General features: G+C 38.7%; 1 protein-coding gene across 4 annotated transcripts in view; it reads left to right on the top strand.

The window, feature by feature from the left end:
- Positions 1 to 1,571: 1,571 nt before the first annotated feature.
- The window catches only part of TRIM37 (tripartite motif containing 37), a 126,104-nt gene continuing 115,341 nt past the window's right edge, over positions 1,572 to 12,334 (top strand). For 3 of the 4 annotated variants that reach the window (XM_044676679.1, XM_044676680.1, XM_044676681.1), the window contains exons 1-4: positions 1,572 to 1,592; positions 3,368 to 3,469; positions 8,664 to 8,704; positions 10,134 to 10,250. In XM_044676679.1, the coding sequence (XP_044532614.1) occupies positions 1,572 to 1,592; positions 3,368 to 3,469; positions 8,664 to 8,704; positions 10,134 to 10,250 (281 nt within the window). The remainder of the gene's footprint in view (positions 1,593 to 3,367; positions 3,470 to 8,663; positions 8,705 to 10,133; positions 10,251 to 12,334) is intronic. The other variant, XM_044676682.1, reaches the window with a different exon arrangement.

A 12,334-nucleotide genomic window follows, 5' to 3' on the forward strand; every position in this document is an offset into this window, starting at 1 on the left:
GATAATACACAAAAGTAGCTGACACCTTCCTTCCTCCCTCTATGGTGGAAAGAAGCCCCTTCGTGGCTGAGAGAAGTTCCAAGGTGTCGAAACACGGAGATCATCAGTCTGCCAGTAAAAGCAGAACTCCTCAGGTTATCCAACTAGGGCTCTTCTGTAATAGAAGAGAAAAAGAGAGTTGCCCTCAAAAAGCAAAACTATGTATCAGTTCCAAATACAACCGTCTCTCCCCGCCCCCCCCCCGTTTTATTATATATAATCTTCGAAAGAACAAATGCTCATTCTATGTTAAATTGAGAATAACATTTAAAATCCCTATCATTGTTCCTACTGTTGCATTTTCTGAGCTCCACTGGGATGTCTGTGGAAGGATCCTGTCTCCTCTAGATATTAACAGGCTGCCATCTTCCCACGTAGGGCGCTGCCACGAGCTAGAAACGGATTCAGTGAACGGACTGACACATTTTACTGGCCGAGTGACCAGAAGTGGTTATATACAAAGCTTTACCTCCACTTACTTCATTCATTCATCTACAGGTCAGGGTCACTTAAACATGCCCAACGGCAGAGGGTGCAAGACCTCCTTTTTCCTGCAGTCTCCTCACTCAGCCTCAAAAAAGCCATGGTGTTAACTTTGTTGGGGGGGTGGTGGTGTTTGGGGTGAAGGAAGGGGAAAGCAGGGGGTTCGCAGATCCATGGTATCGTCCTACAGACCCTGCGTGGGTTTGCTTGGTAAGAGGTAGGCAGAGGACCCAGCAGAACGTTTCTCTCAGACCCGGTATGGCAGCACTGTTCGAGGAAGCGAGCTCTCCCTCAGAGCCCTTCGGCGGGTGGGGTGGAGAATTCTCCAGCCCCTCCCTCGTTAGTTCCCGCCCTTTGCGGTATTCTAGACCCCGCCCCTTTCCGAAGGCGCGCGCGGACTCCACGCCAACCGTCGCCCGGCTCCCAGCCATCCTCTACCGGCCTCTGGGGGGCGGCGCGGGGCACTGCGGCAGCCCGGGCTGGTCTCGTGCTCTGCGGCGTCGGGAGGAGCACGTTTCTCCCCTCTTGCAGAGGCCGCCTACGCATGCGCGTTGCTCCCTCCCGCTGCCGCCGCCACCACCCTAGCCACCGGCTGCCCTGGTTACCGTTGGTATCTCGGTACTTCCCTCTACTACCTCCGCGACGCTCCTTAGCTGGGGTAGAGCCGTTCACCCCTGTCACGTGAGGGGGAGAACACTGGGGGCGGGGAGGGTCTCGCGCTGGGTATTGGCCCTCTCGCCCCCTGGCTCGAGCTTGCCGGCTGCAGGGGCTGGGCTGAGCCGGGCGCTGGGGCCGGCTGACTGGAGAAAGGAGGAGCGCCCGGGTGGGGCGCGCGCGGATAAAAATGGCGAAATGGGGTTAGGCGGTATGTAGGCGGGAGCTATGGGGCACCGAGCTGGGACCGGGTACATCCGATCTCCGTGACTCCCACCCCACACATCGTGTTGTTCTCTCTGGCCTGCTGGACCTGGCGATCTGGTTCTGACACCTGGTGGGGGAGAACGACGGACTCCGCGGGGCACCGCGGGGCCTGGCGGGAGCTGGAGGCGATGGATGAGCAGAGTGTGGAGGTGAGATTAGAGGGGACGTCACTGCCTCCCAGGGGCAGGGGGGGAGGCTTCTCTACTGCCCGTGGGCTCCTCACCTGGGCAGCTTCGACACCCCCCCTCCCCGCCCCCAGCCTCTCTCTCCAGGGGGGCGGGTCTGATTCTCTGAAGGAGCCTGGTTTACCCTGCCATCTAGCGCCACGCCCCCCCTCCCCCGCTACTGCCGCAGTCTGCAGGATGCGCCTCTGGATACGCATCTGGAACTCCTTCCCCTGGGGTTGTCTTTGCGGAATATTCCTTAGGCCAGAAATGTAAATCGAGGAAATGGATGTCCTTGTTTCCCGCCTTGTGCATCCACTCCGTACAGTAACAATTCACTATTAGTGTTCAGGAAAGCATTTTTCTTTTTGCCTGATAAAAATTCCAGTATCTACCCATCATGTGGTGAGAAATTTTGCCCAGTTCATCAGAGGCAATAGGAAAAAAAAAGGTTAGCCTCCTTTGAGAAAGAAAATAACCATAAAGATAATTTATTTTTATGGACGTTATGAAAGAGGGCGGAGTCTTGCTCTGTAAGATGTCCTAAGGTACCCTGAGCTACAAAATACTGTTGAGGAAAATGTATTGAGAGAACAATGATCCCCTGTAATCTTGTTTCTTTTGACTCCTCTTCTGTAATTGCTATTGAATTCAAACTGCCCAGTTAGTTGTTCCCCTTACATAATCTTCTATTATGTTATCCCTTCCTCATCTCAGAAATTCCCAACCTTTTTGAATTGGATTCACATACCTCTTGGCTTTCTGTAAGCTCTTCAGTATCCTTTATAAAAGGAAACAAATTCTAGAGTTCATTATGCATATGCATATAAGAAATGAAGTAGAAATTAGTTTTTTGTAAAGAAAGATTTGGTACATACCTTTTTAGTATCAAAGTTTTTCATCATCTTTTGTCTGAGCATAATAAAATGAATTAGTGAGACCTTTTATTCTGTTCCTTGACAATTTTATTCTTTGTACAACTTTTGAAAGATATCTGAATGTCACATTCAGCTTCTACTTTTTTCTTGGTTTGGATTTAATTGAGAACAGGACCTAGAATCCTGATTTACAAGGATAAGTTGTTATAAACGAAATTAAAGCTTTTTGAATACGTTGCTTGAGAATGATTTAATGGTTCTCCAAAGGTGTACCCAAATTTTGTAATTTTATTGATTAGAAATCAGTTTGGAATTTCTAGTTATTTTGGAGATAAATTGGCTCATTTTTACTGGATTGTTGATAAAATTGTTTTTCAAGCTTAATATGAAAAGATTCATATTCACATTTTGGTTTTGGTTCATAGAAACTATTTTTTCACCTATCTCTTTAAAATTTTTCAGATGTATTAAAAATATTCTTGTCTTTTCCACCCTGCCCTTGCCTCCTTACTAATTCACCTTCCTGAAATCCACTCATTTTTTTCACCAACACTTATTACTTTTGAAACATTTCAATAGACTAATATACTTATTTGTGAAATATTCCCCCAATCTCTGGACAAGCCTCTACTTTCTAGGGGAATATATGTACCAGTCTGTACCAGAATCCCTGCCCTACGAGCATATAAGCTTCTTGAAGTTAGGACTATTTTTTGTTGTTGTTTTTCCTTGGGCCTTGAATTTCCAGTGTCTAATGTGTTTTGCATGTAATAGATGTTTAATGTTTGTTGAATTTTTCAATTAATATCTCTCACAAAACACATTTAGAACTCTCAATAAACTAATGGAAACTCTGTATCATTGTTGTAATTATTTTCATAGAGCATTGCTGAGGTTTTCCGATGTTTCATTTGTATGGAGAAGTTACGTGATGCACGTCTATGTCCACATTGCTCCAAGCTTTGTTGTTTCAGCTGCATTCGGGTAAGTTCTTCTCTTCTTGCTTATTAATAAGTTTGTTGGGTCATGAACTTAAGGAGACCTCTGACAGACTGCTGAAATCTTTGCATCTCAATTGCTTTTCTATGTCTCTTGCAATTCTTTTAAAATTTGATAGTTTTATGATTGTCAGACATTAATAGAAAAGGCCTAGATTGTACTTTTTCTTTTTTAATTAACAAAAATTTATTTTTTAAAACCCTGTTCTCTCCTTACTCTTAATTCTTTTACCTCACTTCTGAGATTATTTCTATTTTATATATATTATTTGTAAAAAGTAGTTTGTATGTTGTTTCCCCTGTTGGACAGTGAACTTCTTGAAAGTAAGGACTGTTTTTGCTTTTGTTTAGTGCAGTGTTTGGTATGTATTTCATGCTTAATAAATGCTTCTTGACTTTACTCCCATTTCTGCAAAGGAGTGGGGTGGGGTTGTCTTCTCATATCTCTTCTCTGGGGTCATGCTTATTCTTTTAAATTCTGCAGCATTCAGTTTTCATTGTTTTGTCCTTTCCATTTTCATTGTTGTACTCAAGTGTATTCTTTTGGTTCTGTTTACTTAACACTGTATCAGTTCATCTTTTTTTCATGCTTTTCTGTATTCATCACATTCATCTTTTCTTACAGCATGGTATCTATCATATTCACATATTACAATTCCCCAAAGAGTGGATATCAGCTTTGTTGCTATTTCTTTGCCATCACAAATAGTACTGCTATAAATATTTTGATATTTATGAAGGAATTTCTTCTAGTATATATATGCTTAGTACTGTAGTGGAATTTTGGGGTCAAAAGTTTCTTTTGTAATTTTGTATAATTCCAAATTGCTTTCCAAAATAGTTCTCTTACTTTCACAGCTCCATCAACAGTGCACTAGTGTGTCTGTTTTCTCATAACCACTCCAACATTGACTATTCTTTTGCCATTTTTGCCAATTTCCTGATTACGAGGTAAAATCTCTTCATTGTTTTGATTTGCATTTATCTTATTATTAGTGATTTGGATACTGGAGTGGTTGCCATTTCCTTCTCCAGCTCATTTTACAGATGAGGAAACTGAGGTAAACAGGCTTAAGTGATTTGACCAGCATTATACAGCTAACACACACACACACACACACACACACACACACGAATCCAGATTTGAACTGAGGAAGATGACTTTCTAGTGACTCCAAACCCAGTACTCTATCCACTGTGCCACTTAGAGTATGGGGTCTTCAGGAAAAAGTAGAACCTCTAGTGTGAGGGCTTGCTGAATCCTTTTCAGAATTGCTTTCCTCCTTTGGTGTCTACCCGCCACCCACTCTCACGTGTGGCTCCAGCCAGCTGTTGCATCTGTAAGTGGCCACATACTGGTAAACCATCTTGGGAGGTAGGCTAAACCAGATTGAGAGTGACTGACAGGCCTCAAACCCATTGGTGAGTTAGGGATGAATTTGTTCCAACAGTCAGCTGAAGCAGGTTCTGTGGAGCTCTTAGAGCTTGATCAGGCATCAAAGATGACAAAGTCATCCACTCCATTCTCAGCTATCACCAGTTGTCCTGACTTTTGTCTTGGCACTTGATGAGAAAGTGAGGCTGTTGACTTTGTACAACTCTGCCTTGCATAAATCCAATTTGTTCCAGTTAAAAAAGATATCAGTGATGTCATTTTGGTTCTTTTCAAGTACAAAGGTCAACAACCAACCAACCAAGTGATTTGGATCATTCTTTCATTGAGTTGTTAGAGTTTTCAGTTCTTTTGAGAACTATTTGTTCATATCCCATGATTGTTTTATATTCAAAATAATCCTTCTACCAACCTTTGGGGAAAAGATTTTAAGAAGAGATTAAAGGTAATTCAGTGGAACCAACCAATACATTCTTCTGATGATATGTGCAGTATTTCTTAACTTATAATCCTTTAACTCATTTTTAATCGTAACACTTTTCCATTAAGGGGAAGGAGGTAAATTTTTTTCAAGTGTTTTGAGGGGTTCGAGCTTTTATTATAGTTAGTGTCTAGTGTTGTTTGATAGTTCTTTCAATTACATTGTTGTTATATATATAAAATCTTCCTGGTGCTACTGAACCAAGGTGAAGAAAAACCATGAAAACCCTCATGGATGGGTTCACTACAGATTTGTGTTACATAACCTCAACTGAGCTCTCACTGCTGCTAGGCTATCCTGCTGTACTTTCCTAATTAACTCACTATCCAGAGCACAATGGTAGCTCTTTCAAACATTTTCATTCCTTCTCAATTCTCTAATAACTCCCTCTCTTCTTACCTCTATTTTACTGAAGAAATTGAGGCTATTCACCTCTTTAATCTCATCTTATCTCACAAAACCCACATATATTTGTATCTCCTCCTTCATTTCTGTCTCATATGAAGAAGTGGCACTTCTTGCCAAGGCAAGCCCTTCTATCTGCAAAAGTGATCCCATTCCATTTCATCTCCTAGCAGATTGCCCTGCTGTTATCTTCACTCTCATTTATCTTCAGTCTCTCTGTATACTGATTGCTTTTCTGTCTATAAACTGTCCCCCTTCTTAAAAAAAGAGCCTTTATTTGATTCTTTCATTCCCAGTGGCAGTTGTCCCATATGCCTCACTTTTGTAGCTAATCTCCTTGAGAAGGCCTTCTACGTGCCACTATTTCCCTATTCTCACTATTTTGAATTCTTTACTATCTGGTTTCTGATGTCATCATTCAACTGAAACTGCTCTCTATTGTCACTAATGATCTCTTAATTGCTAAATCCAATGACTTTTTCTTTATCCTCATCCTTTCTGATTTCTCTATAGCTTTTGATGCTTTTGATCACCCTCTTCTCTTTCATAACTCTTTAGGTTTTTTGGACCTATTTTCTCCCAGTTCTTCTCCTACTTATCAGCAATTATTTCTCAGTCTCCTTTTGCTGAATTTTCATTCTTGTTAGGTCCATTAACTGTGGATGTTCCATGGGATTCTCTCCTAGGCGTCTTCTCACTCTAGATACTATTTTAGTTGTTGTTAATCATCAGCTACTATGGTTTCAATTGTCTCTTTGTTAATAACCCTCAAGTCTACTTATCCAGCCATAATCTTCTTATTGACTTCCAGTCTTTTCTTTATATTTTGTTTTTTTATTCAACTACATGAAAAAACAATTTTTAACCTTTTAAAAAAAGTTTGAGCCAAAGTCTCACCCTCTCTCCACCTTGAGATGGTTATAAGTCAGAGAGATTTTTACATGTTTAAACTATTATACTATTAACATCTTTCCACATTAGTCATTTCTTGAAAGAGAACTCAAACAAATATCATGGTCAGACTATGCTTTAAGAAAATCACTTTGGCAGCTGAATGGAAGATGACCTGGAATGAGGACAGACTTGTGGCAGGCAGACCTACCAAAAAGATCCTGAAAATATCCCAGGAATGAGGAAATGAAGGCCTACACCATTGTGGTAAAGAAAAGGCATATTTGAGAAATGCAGCAAATATGAAATAGATGGGCCTTGGCAACAGATGGGATACAGGGGGTTAGAAATAGTGGAGAGTTGCTGATGACACTTAGACTGTAAGCCAGAGGAACTAAGAAGATGATATTGCCTTCTATAGTAATATAGAAATTTGGAAGGGAAGAGGGATTGGAGGAAAATGATAATGTGTTCAGTTTGGGACATGCTGAGTTTAAGTTTGGACATGAGTTTAACATGACTATAAGATATCCAGGTCAAGACGTCTAAAAGGCAGTCAGAGATACAAGATTAGAGTACCATATAGTACCATACCAATCGAATTGCCTAAAAATTATTTTACAGAACTAGAAAAAAAAATAACAGAATTTATTTGAAAGAACAAAAGGTCAAGAATATTAAGAGAATCAATGAAAAAAAATGTAAAAGGTGGCCTAGGTGTACCAGATCTCAAAATGTATTACAAAGTTGTAATCATCAAACAATCCTGGTAGATCAGTAGAGTAGATTAGCTACATTACCCATGTGGTCTCATTTTAATGGCCATGAACTTCATTTTATTTTTTAATATTCTGGAGCTTTGTAGTATTTTGGGACTTGATGCAGTCAACATAGTATCATTTACAAATGTGCACCTGTTGACTACAATCACCTATAGGGAGACTCTAAATTATTTGGATTCTGCAGAAGACATCTTCCATGATGGTGGTAAATAACTTTGGCAAGCATATGTCCCCTCTGTTCTATGCCTTGCATCAAAGCAATAATCATAGGATCTTTGAACAAAAATTTTTTAGTGGTTGCTATATCAGTAAATTGCATGAGGTTAAACACATATGGGATACATTGGTGCAGTGAATCAGTAAACATTTACTATGTGGCTACTTTGTGCTAGGCACTTTGCTAAGTGCTGGGACTACAAGAACTATAAAGAATAGTCCCTGTTCTCAATGAGCACATTCTAATGGGAGAGGACAGCATTCTAACTATAAGCTATGTACAAGAAATAAATTGGGAATAAAAAATAAGGAAAACAGAATTAAGAGGGATTAGGAAAGACCTCTTGTAGAAGAGATTTTAGCTGAGACTTGAAGGAAGCTAGGAGGCTGAGATGAGGATGAAAATTACAGGCATGGAGGACAGCCAATGAACAGAAGTCTGGAGATGGAGCATCTTACTTGAAGAACAGCGAGGTGGTCATTGTCCCTGAATTAAAGAGTACAGGGATTGGGACGAGAGAAGTATATAAGTATATAAGCATACTAGAAAAGTTGGAGAGTAATAAGATAAAGCATTAGATTTTGGGCAGTTAGGTAGCACAGTGGATAGAGCGCCAGCTTGGAGTCAGGAAAAACTGGCTTCAAATGGTGCCTTAGACACAACACTAGCTGTGTGACCTTGGGTAAATCACTTAACCCTGGTTTCTTAGCCCTTGCTGCCCTTGTATCTTAGAATTAATGCTAAGACAAAAGGTAAGAGCTTAAAAAGTTAAAGTACTGGGACTTGGAGTCAAGAAGACCCCAAATCAAAGCAACCTAGAGATATTTCCTAGCTGTTTGAACCTGCACAAATCATTTAACTTCTTTTTTCTTCAGTTTCCCTCAGCTGGTTTGAACCTGGGACTTCGTGACTACAGGCCTGGTTCTTTATCCACTAAACTACATTTTAATACTTTAAAAATATTGTTTTTTTTGGGAACTAAAAATCTTTTTTTCTCTCTTGCTTTCTAAGCGATGGCTGACAGAACAAAGAGCTCAATGTCCTCATTGTCGGTAAGTTTTTTAATATAATTTTTGGATGATTATATTAGTATTAAGAGAGTGGAGTAAGACCACATATTAAAAACTATGAAGGAGAATTTTTTATATCATCTGCCACTCATTTCTTCATAAGAATAGTTTCTGTACTCTAAGCTTGAGTCCTTCACTGCCAGTTGACTGTTAAACATTTCAAGCTGGATGTCCTAGAGACATCTTAAACTTAGTGTCTAAAACTAATTTCATTATCTTTCTCTCCTGAACACTTTTCTTCTTCTAAACTTTTTCTGTTGAAGGCATCACCATCCCTTCAAATGTCTTAGGTTCATGATATCAGCATTACTCTCTCACCACATACTTAATCAGTTGCCAAATTTTGTTATTTCTATCTTCATGGTATCTTTTATATCTGTCCTTTTCTCTACTCATCTACTACCTTAGCGCAAGCTCACATTACATCTTGGCTAGATTATTAAGGTAATTGGGATCCCTGTTTCAAGTCTCCCTTTATTTTACATACTGCTGTCAAAGTCATTTTTCTTTAGCTCAGATCTAACCATATGATTCCTCTCCTTAACTGACTCCAGTGACTTTTAATTGCCTCTAGGATCAAATATAAAAGCTTCTGTTGAGGTTTTAAATAAAGTGTAGGCACAGTTTGGCCCTAAAACATCTTTCCTGCCTCACTGGTACACCACTCTCCCTTTATACTCTGAAATCTAGTCAAATGGGCACTCTATTCCTCACAAATGATACTCCATTTCTGTGCCTTTGTAATAGCTACCCTACATTCCTGAAATGCATTTCCTCCTAACCTCCATCTTAGGGTCTTCTCTTCCTTTAATACACAGCTCAAGGGCTATCTTATTCATGCGGCCTTTCTTGGTCTTCCTCACTGCTAAGGCTCACTTCCACTCTACTTTGTATTGAATTACTTTGTGTGTGTGTGTGTGTGTGTGTGTGTGTGTGTGTGTGTGTCTGTCTGTCTGTCTGTCTGTCTGTCTGTCTATAGGTGTAGGTATTTAATTACTATATATGCATTTAATATTTCCTCATTAGGATTTAAGCTCCTTGTGAGTAGGGATTGCATTCTTAGTTCTTAGGACTCACTAAATATTTGATTGACAGTGAAAGGAATCACTTTCTTCCCTCTGTCCCACAGGATAACTTAACTAACTTATCTGCCTAAAAGGGCATACACAAAATTCAAATGATGACTTATCTTTTTGTCATCTTTTTATTTAAGAATTTTTTCATGTATGTTCTTAGGCACACTTTTAGCACTACATTCATTTAGTAAAAAGCCTAATTTACTATTTTCATGTTATAATTATTGCTGCAAATGAATATGAAAGTGAACACAAAAGAAGTTACAAATATTTATATGTTTTAAATACTAAAATCCTGAGTTCTTGAAATGGACTGTAGATTCAACCTTTTTCAGTGCTCCTCTCCAGCTCCGTGAACTAGTAAATTGTCGCTGGGCAGAAGAAGTTACCCAACAACTTGATACTCTTCAACTTTGCAGTCTCACCAAACATGAAGAAAATGAAAAGGACAAGTACGTGAGATCATTTAGGGGAATTTTTGCTTTTGTTTTGTTTTATCAACTTAATTATCATTAAACAAACATTTCAGTATTTAAATAGCAAAAGAGGATCATATATGAATTCTTCTGTGGGTACAAGTTTTTAAGTATATTAAATTTTACATTTTATTGATAGAATTGTCTAGTTTATATTCTGTTCTGAGGTTTTTTTATGTTCATGTATATACTTTAAAATGATTTATTGATATTTTTAAAATTTTAGTTTTTTAAAATCTCTCTCATTACACTTTTTTTACCTGCCTTTTTACAGATAAATATCAAAACAGTTCATACTGTTAGTGTCTGAAAAGGTGTGTTTCATTCTGTACTTCTAGTTCATTAATATTTTCCCAAGAGGTCCGGTAGCATGTTGAATCATAAGCCTCCTGAAGTTATGATTGCTTACTACACTGATCAGAAAATAAATAATTTTCAATTGCAATTTTAATGATAAGAAACTCCCCAAAATATATTTTTAAATCTATTGTGTTAAAATAGTTCTTAGATTATATTATCAAGTGTCTAATCTTTTTAAAGACCTTCTCTGGTTGTTAGTGCTATTTGTTGGATATTAACTTTGACCTAATCCCTCTCTTAGTACAAATGTTGGTAATAACATAGCTCTTTAACTTTGATGGCCTGTGTATTTGTGTAGAGAAGTAGCATGGTACAGTGGCTAGAGAACTGGTCTTGTCAGACTGACATGAATTCAAGTCCCACTTCTGTCACAGAATTGACTCAGTGTCCTATGGTCAGATCTCCACTGGTAAAGGGAGTTTTCAAACCAGCAGTTTCCTAGTGCTACTTTGAGCAATGTTGTTGACCAGTGCAGTTGTTGTTTTTCATTTTGCAGATGGAGACCCTGTGGCATTAATACATTACAGGAGAGTGTTTTTATTTTTATTTTATTTTTGTTTTGTTTTGTTTTTTGCTTGTAAGAGAGACACTAGAAAAGGTAGAAAACTTGGATATTTTAACTCTAAAAGTTTTTATAAATTAATGCATTTTTATAGAATACTAATTCTAGCTAACATTTCTATTATACTTAAAGGCTTATAAAATACATGTATAATCTCATTTGGTGTTATGAGATAGGTGCTATTATTATGTCTTATTTTAGAGAGAAAGAAACTGAGGCTGAGAGAAGTTAAGTGGCTTGGGTCTCATGGGTAGTTAAGTGTCTTAGGCAGGATTCAAACTCAGGAGTTTCTGGAAGAGTGGAACAAATTGCTTTATGAATGTTTATAGGATCATCATTTTAAAAGTGGAAACGATTTTCAAAATTATCTTGTCATATTTCTTGATGTCCTCTCAGAAGTTGGGAGTATTTGAGTTCTTTTCAAAAGTATTGTTTGAACTGGAGTATTGAGAGTTTTCATTGATAAGGAAAGGCTTAAGGTAAAAATTAAAATGGAGGCAAGTTATATAACCTTGACTGTAAAATCAAGAGCTTTAGAGCCCCTTTCTTTTCTAAGATTCTAATATGTCACCAGCCTGGAGTGATGCCACTTCTTGTTAGGCACTTCTTGTCTTTGCCCCTCATGGAAAGGACTTTTTAAAAGGAATGAGTGAACTGCCCAATTTTTGATGGTTTCTTCTCATTCTTCCAAGCCTTTGCTGTTTACTAGTATTTTGTTTGTTAAAAGATATATGTAGGCAACCAACTGTGTCATTAAATTTTCTATATTTTGAGAGAGATTCTAAATTTTGTAGTTGGAACATCCAGTTCATGCCATCAACTGAAAAATAACTCAATTACTATTCAGACTAAGGATTTGAATATATGGAAACATGTTTACTCAAACATTCACTGAATATTCAGTGTCTTGGCAAGTGAAATGTTTGTCTTAAAATACTAAAATAAGGGGCAGCCGGGTAGCTCAGTGGATTGAGAGCCAGAAGGCAGATGCTAGGTTCAAATCTGGCCTCAGACACTTCCTAGCTGTGTGACCCTGGACAGGTCACTTAACTCCCATTGCCTAGCCCTCCTTACTGCTCTTCTGCCTTGGAACCAATACACAGTTGATTCTAAGATTGAAGGTAAGGGTTTTGTTTTC

The sequence above is a fragment of the Gracilinanus agilis genome, chromosome 4 (genome assembly GCF_016433145.1).
Source record: "Gracilinanus agilis isolate LMUSP501 chromosome 4, AgileGrace, whole genome shotgun sequence".
Classification (NCBI taxonomy): Eukaryota; Metazoa; Chordata; class Mammalia; order Didelphimorphia; family Didelphidae; genus Gracilinanus; species Gracilinanus agilis.